This window comes from Eufriesea mexicana, unplaced genomic scaffold (assembly GCF_001483705.2).
Source record: "Eufriesea mexicana isolate 0111107269 unplaced genomic scaffold, ASM148370v2 scaffold39182, whole genome shotgun sequence".
Classification (NCBI taxonomy): Eukaryota; Metazoa; Arthropoda; class Insecta; order Hymenoptera; family Apidae; genus Eufriesea; species Eufriesea mexicana.
This window is the reverse complement of record NW_016945400.1, coordinates 18,268-31,347: the sequence shown is the minus strand read 5'-3', so window position 1 is coordinate 31,347 and position 13,080 is coordinate 18,268. Positions and strand designations below refer to the sequence as shown.

Below are 13,080 nucleotides of genomic sequence, written 5' to 3'. Positions count from 1 at the left end.
TTCCTGGTTTGCCAATATTGCAGCAGCAAATCATGTCGATGGAAGATGATGATATGAGTGATCAAGATGTTGTGAGTTTTATAGATTTTCATCTTTCCCTTTTCTTTTTTTGTTAATGATAAAATGTATATAAATACTTAACTGCTATCGTCTCTCATTTAGGGACGATCAGAAGATCATGGTCCATTCAAATCTTGGTCCAGATTATGGGGACATCATGCACACCTTGCTGTATTTATTAATTTTGTTTTATCAAACTGTGATCCCTCCAGTCTTGTAAGTAATGTATAGTATAGAGTGATAATTTTTTTGAATATATATTTTTGTTATCTAGAGTTACTTAAAATTATTTATATTATTTTAGTTGTTCTATTTAGTAACGGATCTGTACAAAGAAGGCAATGCAAAAGAAATGAGAAAATGGGCATATGAAATTCATTCTAGTTTTTTAGTACCTGGTGCAGTAAGTAATTTAAGTAAGATATCTCTGTTTTTTATATACGAATAACGTATTTAACGTGAAACTATCTTATATAGCCTCTCCATCTGGATAATGTAGACGAAAGTGTAGCACATGAAATAGATGATGTTCTTTTGAAGGAATCTGATAAGGAAGAGATTTTACGAAAAGTACGTAATTTATTATGACGTTATTATGGCTATACTTGGTTAATATAACTATATAAAATATTGACTAAAATATAACTATACTTCGGTTAATATAACTATATAAAATATTGTTTCTATTAGATTTTTTGGAAAGCACGTACACGTGCAAAAGAAGAATTAAATGAGCAACTTATAGACTTTCAACATAAGAGAACTGCTGGATTAGGTACATTATTTGGTCCAAGTGATGCTCAGTTGGATGAAAGTGCATCTGATAAAGCACGAGAAACTAAAATCATAGAAACATACCTTTTACCCAAAATGGAGCCTTATTTGTAAGTTCACTAACAAAAAAAAATTTTTAAGTTTTATTTAATATCATTATTATGTGACATTTAACGCTATACTATTATTTATATAATGTTGCAGAGATGATATTGAAAACGAACACGTAGATTTGCGACAATTTACAACAGCAGCAGGTCTAGCGACAATATTAACTAAAATTTTCCAAATTCGACCAGTATCACTTGAGCGAGTATCTACTTTTGTGGCAAAAGATAAATCAAATCTCAAAGCGCGTCTGCTTACGGGAAAAACAAGAAAAATGACAATCAGGGGTCATCATTTTGTAGCTCATCAATACCTTACTATTACTTATTGTAATCATTGTCAACTTATCATTGGCGGGATTGGACCTCAAGGATATTTATGTAGTGGTATGTAAAGTCATATAAATATTAGTAAATTTAAAAATAAAAGTATATCAATTTGATATATTGGATATTAAAAGAATTAAAAATTCAGAAAAAATTTTCTTTCTATTACAGATTGTTCTCTAAGTGTTCATCGTCAATGTGTTCGTGTAGTAGAAGAGAATTGTCCAGGACCGTTAGTTAGAAAGGAAAAAGGTAACGATCGTATAAGTAAATTGATGGAACGTATTAGGCCTGAAAGGAAACCACCATCATCACACCATCACCATTATTCTCAAAATCACATGCTTCATGGTAAGTAATTCAAATATTATAATATGAAATAATCAAATACTATAATACATCATATAATTTTGATATTTTTGTTTTATGGGTTCTTGTTTCGCATATTTTTATTATATTTATACATGTACGGTAAATGAAATTCATTAACATCATTTCTTGATGTTTTTTTTCTTTAAATAATTTATTTTTGCAATATAGAATATTTTATTAAATTTATTTTTATTTACAGTTGATAAAATTAAAAAGAGCGAAGAAGATGCTGGTGCACTGACCGATGGTGAAAATGGTAAGTCTATTAAGTTATTAAGTAAAATAATACTGAAAACAATATTTCAAGTAGAAAATATTAGGTGCAATACGATTTTTCTTTATACAATAGTCCCATAAATATTTCTTTCGATTCTTTTGTTTTTAAAATTTTATAAAAGAAATAACAAGTAACATGTAGAATTAAATGATACTCTTTAACTACTTATATATATGTCGTTAGGTTAATATTTTTATTTAAATATATATTCTTTCCTTTTTTTTTTTATTCAATTTGTACCGCGATTGCTCTAAGATTTTCTTATTTTTAAATGGTAGAATTCAAATTTATTAATTCATGGAAAGTAGGCAATAAATGTCTTTCTTTCCTTTTTTTGTGTATATATAGGTATAAGATAAGAATACATCCATCCATATTAATCAGTTCATTCGTTACAATAGCGCGATAAGTCGCCAAATACCATTAATTTTAGTGCATTTCTCAGAATAAAATCTACATTTTGTGCTCGATGTACCATAAATAATTTTGTGCTTATTTACATTATATTGGTCTTCGTATTAACTATAAATTATCTCAAATTTAATTGGATATAAATTAAATACCCAAAACTGTATAATATTGTAATATTCTAAACGTTTTAATTCGTTCGTTTCATAAAATTTTAAAATTTTTAAGTTTTATTCAACTTGAAATAAATTTTATGTAATATGCACTCGTGTGATTCGATGAACTAGCAAATGCAGATAAACGTATTTTTCTTATTACGACAATACTCATATGAATTACAAGATTTTCTTATACATTACATTCTTAGCAGTTCGCAATTACGCATACATATTTAACTACGTAAGTGCGGCTCACATATTTTTTTTCTTTTTTTGTTAACGCTATCCGTTATCTCAAAGTTTACTGTCTTCATTTCAAACGAGACTTTCCTTGACGGACGTAGGTCACGCGTCAGCCATTGTTACGATCATTCGTTTGGTCGGAAGTATTTAATATTTGTCGTAAATTAATAGTAACATTTATTTTTTCGTCAAAAAATAAATCAAAGCAAACATCAGTGGTCAAAGGAGTGTATATAGCTGTGTAAAAATTTCCATATAAAATACTCGACAAAAGTTATTTGTCACGGTTCTCAGTGGTTCTTTATCGACATCCTCTTCTCAGCCTTTTAAGTTGATTATGTGCTGCTTTGATAAGACTTTTTTGTGAGAGTATTCAGATTTTGAAAAAATATATCAATTCACTGAAAAAGAAACCGGAGATTATTTAACGTTTGCAGTCACTATTCTATCTACTAAGCAGTAGTTACATTAGATCATGTGACGTCATGACTATTATCAAGTGCATTTTCATCTTCTTGAATATTTATACGATTGTTTAAAACAAAAGGCAGCAGTGTCAATGTTGAAATACATAATCGATAGTTCATATGCTTGAAAACGTAGCGTAGGTGGTTTTTATCAAAGTGTTGTTACAATAATCGCGCTTTCCGATAAGAAAGATTCGCAAAACGAGTTGTGTTGGTTTGCTTGTGTGCCACACTCCTTTCTACTGAATTTATGAAAGAGAAGAGGAAGGAAGGAAGAAAGAATAGAGGAGACGAAGCCACGGGAAGAGGTTTAAAATTGTAGTCATTTGTGTTCATATATAGGGTGTATTAATAATTTCCTATTAAATTTACCTAAACATATTACATATAACCATTTCACATAAATTTAATCACCATCCGATGTTCCTAATTTTAACACAGATTAATTTACTCTAAAAGCATTCATTGAATTATTACTTTTCCATTATTTTGTTCACCCATTTTTTTTTTTTTTTAGTCTCAACATTAATATCCACATTTTTTTTTTTTTATACAGAAGTATCATTTTATGATCTCTTTTTCCCTCAAACACCGGCACATTAATTCCTGAAGACTAACATATATATACATAAAACGACCACAAAGAAGCTCCTCAGCAAGCCCACAAAGATATCCTCGATCTCCTCGTTGATATCTCTACGTCTTTTGAAACAACATAGACAAACAGAACAAAGCGGGAATCTGACAAGTAGTGTCTCTCCCGTGCTATAAGAGGTGACACAGGCGAGGCTGAAAAAGAGAAAGTTAACCTTTAAGAGCGACTTTAAGTACATCAATATCTCGAACACGAAGATCGTCCTTAATGTGCCCCGAGGGTTAGACGGAGGGCTTTGAAAATCAGAATCACACGCACACCCTGTACATTCGTATACACGTACACAGCAAGCGTGGTTGTAAAACGAGCGAGGGAGCGATCTGGTGGGGTCTAACCGGAAACCAACAGCAGTCTCCACGGAAAAGAAGCGAGAGCGGCTTCGAGGGAAATTAGTGTCAGCTCGGTTGTTGCCGCGAGAAGTAGAGAAACCGCCCCGTTTGTCTCCTCGGCGGTGGAGCATCGAGGTGTGCACATGGTCGAGGTGCAACAGTTGCGTGATCCCCTGGAGGGGGAACCGGACTGCAATCCTTACCCTAGAACTACCAACCCCTCGCCCCTGATCGCTAGCTTTGCCGGCTTCAGGCTTTCCTCGGAGAGATGCAGGAACAGATTCAATCGGAAGCTGAAGGGTGACGGTAAAGATCGCGAAATATCCAATAATCCTCTTGGATCGAAGATTCTCCGTTCTACGCATTTTTTCTCTATGGTGTAGAAAAAATTGGTCATTAATCGCGTGTTATTTAGTGACTAAATTTTCGGGTTTTCGTTATCGTTCTTTGATACCTTATCACAATGTTCGTAGTGAAATGCAGAGATAATTGTAATTGAAAGATTTTCTCTTAATATTTTTTATAAATTTACGTACGTTTACGTGTGAATTTTCGACAATGGTAGTATCGATTGATTAGCTTGTTAGTTAGAAATATTTAACATTTCATCGAGGAAAATTATAATTTTTAACTTTGCACTGTGTAGATATTTCTGTATTGAAATTATTATGCAAATTCGGTGACATTTGTATTTTAATTTAGTCTTAAATTATATGGCTCGTTCATATTTGAATTTATAAAAATATCGCAAGAATTCAAAACTTCTGAAAGAACGATAATATCGAATTAACTCGAACGATTGAAATGAATTGTAATATATTCCTTGGTTCTGATTATTAAATACGGAATGGAGATTCTTCGAGTTTCAAGTGGATTCTAAATGTTCGAACGTGTGAGACGCTAGAAAAATATATCCATCGGACTAGGTTCGGCCGTGCTCGAGAAAGTCAGCAAAGACAAAATTGCGAAGAAAACGAAGCTGAAAACTATCAAGCAGAGAACCGTGGTGCCACATATGAGCAAAAGTTCGCTTGCCTGCAAGGTTTGGGAAACTTTTGCCGGTGTGATAAAAACTCGCGAGTCAAGCGAAATCATAGAGACAGCTTTGATCGTCGGTTTGGATCGTCTGAACGTAACGTCGTGTTGTGAAAATTTAAACGACAGTGCATTCTACGATGAGATTGATACCTCGAGCAAGCTTGACGACTGCGGTGCGAAGGAGATTAGTGGCGTAGAAAAAGAGACAGGTTTGTTTTAACAGTTCTCGTTACGTCTTTCGTCCATCTGCTGATCGTGCGTGCTGGATGAACGCGAATATGAAACGTCGAAAAACTAGCATTACGTAAAGTCGTATAAAAAACATTCTATTTTGCAAGTTCCCAGAGCTTTTTGCAGAGGATCCACTTCGTCCAGTTGCATATCGATCATCGAAATTTTCATAACGTCAGGCACATCTCAAAAGTTTTGATTGGGACGGCAACGGTAAACTCTGATTGATCAAATTTTTATTAGCCACGTCGAAAGTTCTGAACTTCCGGAAGCGAATGCTTCTTCTGACGCGAAGGAAAGTTTCGGCGGAGTGGAAGATGTTAAAAACAGGATCGGCGAGGCTTTAACAAGCCACTCAATGGAAATTTCTAGCCACGTGTTATTCACTAGATACGTTCATAAATTTTCGCCGCATCTATAAAACCAAACGATGTACACGGCGTGTCCTCGTAAAGCTTATTGACGATGATTCTCTGCATCTTTGGCGTTCCACCGACGGATATCTCATAAACAGAACCTTGCGACTATACAAATACTACGTGTCTAGACGAAATTAGATCAGGATCTACTGGAAATCGCACGTTACCACGTAGATGGATTGTGAGTTTTGTACCTACACTTCTTTCACGTTTTCCTCGCTGAAGAGAAATGTGGGTTCGTTGCATGCAGAAATAGTTTGAGTTACGAAATCTCTTCTTTTACCAATACATACTTCTTGGTCCTGTATTGAATATAATACAGCGATAATTATCCTGATCAAATATGCAAATTGAAATATTACAAAGTTTCTTAAGCTTATCTTCTAAGCATTTCCTGCGACGTTTATATCAGCATGAATACCTTGGCCCTGTATTGAATACAATATAGTGATAATTTTTATGGTTATATACTTAAGACATAAGTATTTACATATTTAAAGATTTTGAATCTGAATCTTCTTAAAATCTCGCTGAAAGATCATACCTTTTCTCGATCTATCTCAAATACGAGACGACAATGACTTTTCCAACGTGACGTATCCTGAAGTATTGCAGAAAAATATGACTGATCGTCGAACGATCGTATCGAAGGAACTTTTTCAATAGTTAGAAGTGGCAGTTTTTCCTTTCTGGCCGGCTGACTTTATTTGACGATTGATGGTTGTCGTTCCTGTAACTATATGCCAAGTATGCGTTGGAATGAGAGGAAGGAAAATAAGATAGATCTCGCGCGGCACGAGCGCAGACGGCAACGACAACAACGAAGAAGAAAACGGGAAGGAGGGGCCCACAAAACGGTTTCCGGCCTCTGCGACACGCGCCTACATCGTCCTATCTAAAAATACTCGAGACTTAAGCTTTTCCTTCGTTGCATCCCCTCAGCATACCTACCCCTGCCGATCTATAACTATCTGTCTGCTTACGGGGTTCAAGAGCACCAACTTTTTACGATGGTATTTTTAGGTGGTACGAACCTTCATTGGATATTTATTCAGCCATTTCAGTTTTTTCCCAAGTCAGCGAAACTCATCATCGTGCTCTTTGATGATATCACTGATGGTTTCGCTCGATTTATTTGCCCTCCCGATAGATCTGAAATATCATGGCTGTAAGCGATGGTCGAAGTCACATCGTCCCATTAAGTTTTACGATAATTTAGAAACGCTTGGCGAGAGATTTGACAGAAGTTAATTAGATTTATATTGTTGGTCGTTTAATTTAGTAGGTGATAGCCTCTTAGCCCCTACAGCTGTGGCAAAACAATTTACTTATTGTCGCATAATCGCTTATTTTTCTTCACGCATGTAACCGCTGCGAAATTTTCTTCCGAGAATTTTCCAGTAATTACAGTCGAGTATAGTGTACTCATGTTTATACGTTCGATATAAAGATAATAATTTTGCCAACGAAATTGAATATTTTTCGTAGTTGCAGAATTATGTTGGAAGAGGGAATTATGTTCTTTAGGCAGATTGATGCCGCATTATTGACGTAATAAATCGATTTTGATTTGTATGTTTGCTTAACTAGAGATTAAATGTAACCACCCTCTCCGCACACGCTCTCATGATCTGCTTTTACCCTGAGCCGCATTCCTTACCTGATAAGCCTCCACATAAGACTGGATAGTTGGAGAAATGCCAGACATCGCGGTCCGTGTTAATTCGATGCTCGCTCGCATCAAATAGACGACTTAAATCGAAATATTCGTTTCATTTCCATTACCACTGGCGACAGGCCCGACCCTCTCGTATTATCACGTGTAATTTCTCGATGAAATTAGTTACATCCGTATATTAGACGTATCCCAATTTAGAATTTATAAAAAGGTGAAGGCAAGCGTTGTACAATTTTCCTAATTACATACAGCCGATTTTCCAAGTAGAATATTCGTAGATAAATTAGCGTAAATTTGTATTATTTTAGCAATTTCTGTTCTAGGAGTTCCACAAAGATTCCTAATTGATTAAATTTGAAGATAATATTATTTTTATTATTTTTATCACAATTTGTAAAATAATATATTAATTTATAAGAAGAACGTATTATGTAGGTATATCGAGCACCAGAGAATAAATTAGTCCCATTTTGGTGCAATTCGAGATCGAATTTATAATTTGTCTTTCTACCATTTTTAAAAATATCCTCTCGCTTTCGTTACTATCGTGCTATCGAAAGTAACTTCCGCATTTTAAATGGAAGTACATCGATAATGCATCATACGTGTATTCGTTGCAGCTCGATCATTTTTTAAGCCGCTCTTTATAAATTGCATATATACATTTCGAAAGTACATTCTATCCGAGGAGGAAAAGTAAGCGTACAGAAGTATAGTATCGAAAATCGATAGGTTCGCTTGTAACACACCTGTGATGGCCTTTTTGTGGCGCATTCGTGCGAATCAAAATAATTTAACTGTACTATGTTGCAGATTCTCTCGCATTACGATATTTTTTACCCCGTTAGATTCTTTCATTTCTTGACAAAAACGGAGGATACAATAACGCATATTGAAAACGATGTTCGATTCTTCTAACGTTACATTGAAACCATACTGAAACTCTAAAATATATTCTAGTATTTTATATGTAACACGAGGATAACCATCTTTTTAATCAATGTTGTTTCTTAATTGGCTACGTTGATCGATACTTTATCTCAAAAAAATATGCAAGGAAAATGAAACGAAAATCAACAAAAGTATGGTCGAGAATACACGTAACAATTACTCGATTGTTATTTATATTTCAGTTATATTTTTTACCTTTTATTTTTATTAAAAGTTACGCAACTTCGTGTTGGCTTTTGCCAGTAATTAGGCAAATGTATATTAGAGTGGTCTACGTATTGAAACAATTAATGAATGCGTTCATTTGTTTCATGTTTTCAGGAGAACATCGCGGGGGCGGCATAGCCGGAAACGCGCGTAGTAGTAGCGAAAGAGGACGCATTTCCGCTTACAGCGGAGCCTCCGATCACGCCGATAGTATGGACAATCCTTCCTCGCGGGAAGATATTTCAGACATGTATGTTCTTTGTATTTGCATGATATCGCCAAAAATATTCTCTTCCAACTGCTTCAACCCTTAGTTACTTGGTCCCTATAGTAAAAAGATATACGCATCTTATAAAAATTTTTATAACAAATCCTTCCTTTCTTTTTATTTACATTTCATCATGGCAATTTTCTAAATTTTTGTATAATTTTAATGTACAATAGAAATGTATTATTACATCGATTTCTTCCTGTATTATATTGTAAATTTGATGATTTCTCGGTCATTTTTACAGGAAAAGATTGGTGTGTCTCGATAGATTTTTATTACAATATTTTTATTTACTTATTTCTTCTTACAAGATCGACGTTAATTTTTTGAAGCATTTTTTTTTTAAATTGATTCGGTATCACGCAGATTCATACATTGTTCTCATTTCGGTCACCGCAGTCGCTTTTAGCTGGTTTCTGTTATAGATATTAATTTACGCTTTATTAATTACGATTACTTAGGGTGCAGCAAAATATTTCCAGTAAGCCAAAGACGTCAAACATAAACAGGTCTGAAAGTTACAAGGAGCGGATACATCACAAGGTAAGAATTCGACAAATTTATACATCAAAATTGTTCGTAAAGTGACGTGTAAATGGATGATTCGACAATTTTAAGCGAATTAAAATTTCGAGACACGTGGAATTTATTTTTGCAACAATTTCGATGAAACAAGACTTCATGTCGGATGACTTAATTTACCATTTGCCATTGCTATGCATCTCTGAGTATCACAGCAACTATTTTTCATTGCAGCGCCAGCTACGAGAAAAGAGGAAGACCAGCGATCCAAATCTCTCCAAAACAAAGTGAGTGAATATTTTATTTGATATATGCATGACAATTGATAATATAAACTCGGGACTATATCAACGTTTCAAATTTTACATCGTAACATTTTCTATCATATCTTTTTACTTGGATATTTAACAATTATTTTGAGATCTTCGTATGTTTCTTAGGCATAAACAGACGTAAAAGTTATAAGAAATTTTAACTTTTTAATTATTAATTATCTATTATTACTATGTATGATTCAAATTCGTATTTATTATAATTTCAATAAGTTACTAAATATTATCAGACTTAATTGTTTATAATTTATAACAATATTCGTAACATATAATTTTTCTTTCCTTTCATTAACATAATGCTCGTACTCTTATATCGATGTGAAATAATAAAATATTTCCCAAACTGTTTCAATTACTTCGTCAAACTGTCACTGCTGTTTTATTACGCAATTGTATAATTGCCAAAATAGAAGCATTACGAAGATCACTATTTTCAAACGAATTTGGATTTCACATTGATGCCTACATTCCGTGATGAATAACAAACCTTTTCCAAGAATGTGGGTTCACTGTACACAATTTTATTTTGCTGAAACTATTTATAAATTCATGAAATAACAGTATCAGTTAATGGAATAACTTTCTAGAATAAATTTTTATTATTTTATTTCGAATTTTGTCATTAAATGTATTCGTTAAATTTGTCATAGTTTTTAATCTACTTGTCTTAGAAATTGATATTAAGAGGTATATATCTAGAAACTATTTCTCAAATATTTATTTTCGAATTAACGGTAAATAACTGTTCGGTTTATAATTTGATTTTAATTAGAACAATGAAACTTAATGAAATAATTACTTAAATCGGAAAATTTGGGTCAGATTTATGTTCAACTTAATGATTATGCAATTCATTTTTAAAAGCTGGGTGTAGGTTAAGTATGTGCCTAAGTTTACTCGATTTCTTAGTGAAAACATTTGATGGTGATAAAATTGCATATGCAAAGTCATCGCCGTTGTTGGTGTATCCCAGCAACCTTGATGCATCATCTGTTGGCGTGCTTTTCACGTGCTTGCCTGGAACGAATAAATATAGAGTGTGTCTGAAAAATTTTAGAGCTATATAAAAAAATAAGAAAATAAACAAACGTAAACTTTCCTTCCATTTTACTCAAATATTTCATTGACGATATGATACAATTCCTAAAATTTATTCTACAAAATAACAAAACGAAGTCCCAGGAATTTTTACCAGAATTCTCAATGTCTATACCAAAACTGAAAATTTTAGCAGAATTTTAACATAAAAATTTTGAGATAATTGTAAAAGATGATGAAAATGTACTTACCTCTGTGTTATAATACCCCTGGATGTTTTACTTGTACGTAACATTAAAACTACCTTGTATCCTTTCGATTACCTCATCTCAACAATCAGTTCCAAGATCATCCTTTCAAACAGACCATCTGAGCACACCTGGATCTTTTCAAAACCTACTAACATCCCCTCCAAATCTATCACTTCATTCTCCAAGGTTTTCACCCTCTTCCTCTTCCGCACGCTCGTAGTGTCAGAAACACGCTGGATTCGTGCAGAGATCCATGGTTCAAAGTTCAGCTGAAACTGTCTATTCCCGGCTTTTCGCTCGAGCCTGGAATTTTTCAGACACACCGTGTATAGATTTTTGGCAGGGTCCTCCGTTTCTTAGCCGGCGACTTTTCGCTTCTTGACGCTCTAGATCCACGTGCAAACGGCGCAGACTCGACCCGTTTCTCTTCCTCTGGCAAAGGTGTGTATGCCAGCCAGAAGGCCTTCAGTCTGACGTTAAACGTTCAATTCCGCGGATGGCTATTGCGTCGCTTCGACAGTACGAAACACCTACGCGTTCATCAGCTTCGTTTGCCCAAAATTCGCACAACTCCGATACGGCCGCCTCGTTTTACCATTTCCTCCTGCCTGCCAGCCACTTCCGTTTGACAGACCGCTGGTACTCTCCGCGAAGGATCTAGTTCGTTGTGGTGTCGATCGATTATAGCGAGGAACGAATCGATCGAGCGTTTTGCATCTTTTGTGCGGGACAAATTTCGTACCTATCTCGTATGTTAAACTCACATTGGTGAAGTGGTTACACGAAGATCTCGTTAAGATTATGTAATTGTACCGCGGATTCGAACGTGTATTATGATCGTTTCAATTGGAATTTCAGGAAACGGTAATTAAGCATTTAACGGTCGAAATTAGAATCTTGGAGGGAACCAGAGTACGTTTTTCATTAATTTGAGAATAAACAGACGATGATTGTGAAACGTTGGTTGTATTTAAATATGTACACAGCGACTACTAAATGGAGATTAAATGTTGCAATGAACAAAGCTAGTTTTCTGCTTCGTGCTTTTTCCTTTTTTTTTTTTTTTATTTTTTTCGATAACTAAGCTTGATCATTATAGAATATTTGGATAACTTGGATAATTCGGAAAGAAATGGTTGATGGTTGAGGATAATATTATTTATAATAATGATGTTGATTTCGTTTGAAGATTTGTTGCAATGCACCCTCTGAATCATTCGAAAAGAACCCTTTACATAATTAATTATTTACATATTTAGATAGGACAAAAAGGTCAATAAAGATTTTAATGAATTGAGAATCAGTAATTGAAAATATTTCAATTTTAAAATATTTCAATTTTTATTATTTCTATTAGCAGTGCAAAATTTTAAGTCATTTTCTGGTAACTTCAATGCCTCTTGTTTAGGATTAGTTCAAAATATATTTTATAATGTACAAACGTTACATGAGTTTATCGTGTATTTCTCGTATTGTAAAAAGGTAATATAAAATTTAGGAATATTAGTTAGTTTTTAAATCGTGGAATTTATAAAGGGGAGCTGGAAGTAACGTAACCATAATTGTACAGGGAATTAGTTCGGCGGGATAAAAATATTTAAATTAGCAAAATTAAAGGAAGTTGAAATTATTCCTAAACTGACATCTGGATGTCACTCGTTTTAACCGCGCACAACATTGTCACTTGTGCGATACACATCGTGTTTTAAATTGCTTAATCGTAATTTCAATAATACTTTATTGAAACGTTTAGTAACACAAGATGGAAACTGGGAATCTTTGAAACCTGAATGGACACAAAAGAAATTGACGTCAAAGATGACATCTATTTCATATTGTTTACACTAATATATATAAAATTTGATTTAGTATTTAACAAAAAATTGTAAGATTTATCCTTTCACTTAACTGTGATAAAATCGATGAAAATTAGAAAGTTCTAGAAAAAAAAAAAAAAAAAAAAAA

At 33.8% G+C, this 13,080-nt stretch overlaps 1 protein-coding gene across 1 annotated transcript in view; it reads left to right on the top strand.

The window, feature by feature from the left end:
* RhoGEF2 (Rho guanine nucleotide exchange factor 2) overlaps positions 1-13,080 on the top strand; it is a 38,798-nt gene that overhangs the window by 14,344 nt on the left and 11,374 nt on the right. Inside the window, exons 9-19 of the mRNA XM_017909995.1 lie at positions 1-71; positions 163-276; positions 365-463; positions 538-630; positions 751-944; positions 1,039-1,328; positions 1,440-1,619; positions 1,840-1,896; positions 8,816-8,951; positions 9,434-9,515; positions 9,729-9,781. Coding sequence (XP_017765484.1) covers positions 1-71; positions 163-276; positions 365-463; positions 538-630; positions 751-944; positions 1,039-1,328; positions 1,440-1,619; positions 1,840-1,896; positions 8,816-8,951; positions 9,434-9,515; positions 9,729-9,781 — 1,369 coding nt within the window. The remainder of the gene's footprint in view (positions 72-162; positions 277-364; positions 464-537; positions 631-750; positions 945-1,038; positions 1,329-1,439; positions 1,620-1,839; positions 1,897-8,815; positions 8,952-9,433; positions 9,516-9,728; positions 9,782-13,080) is intronic.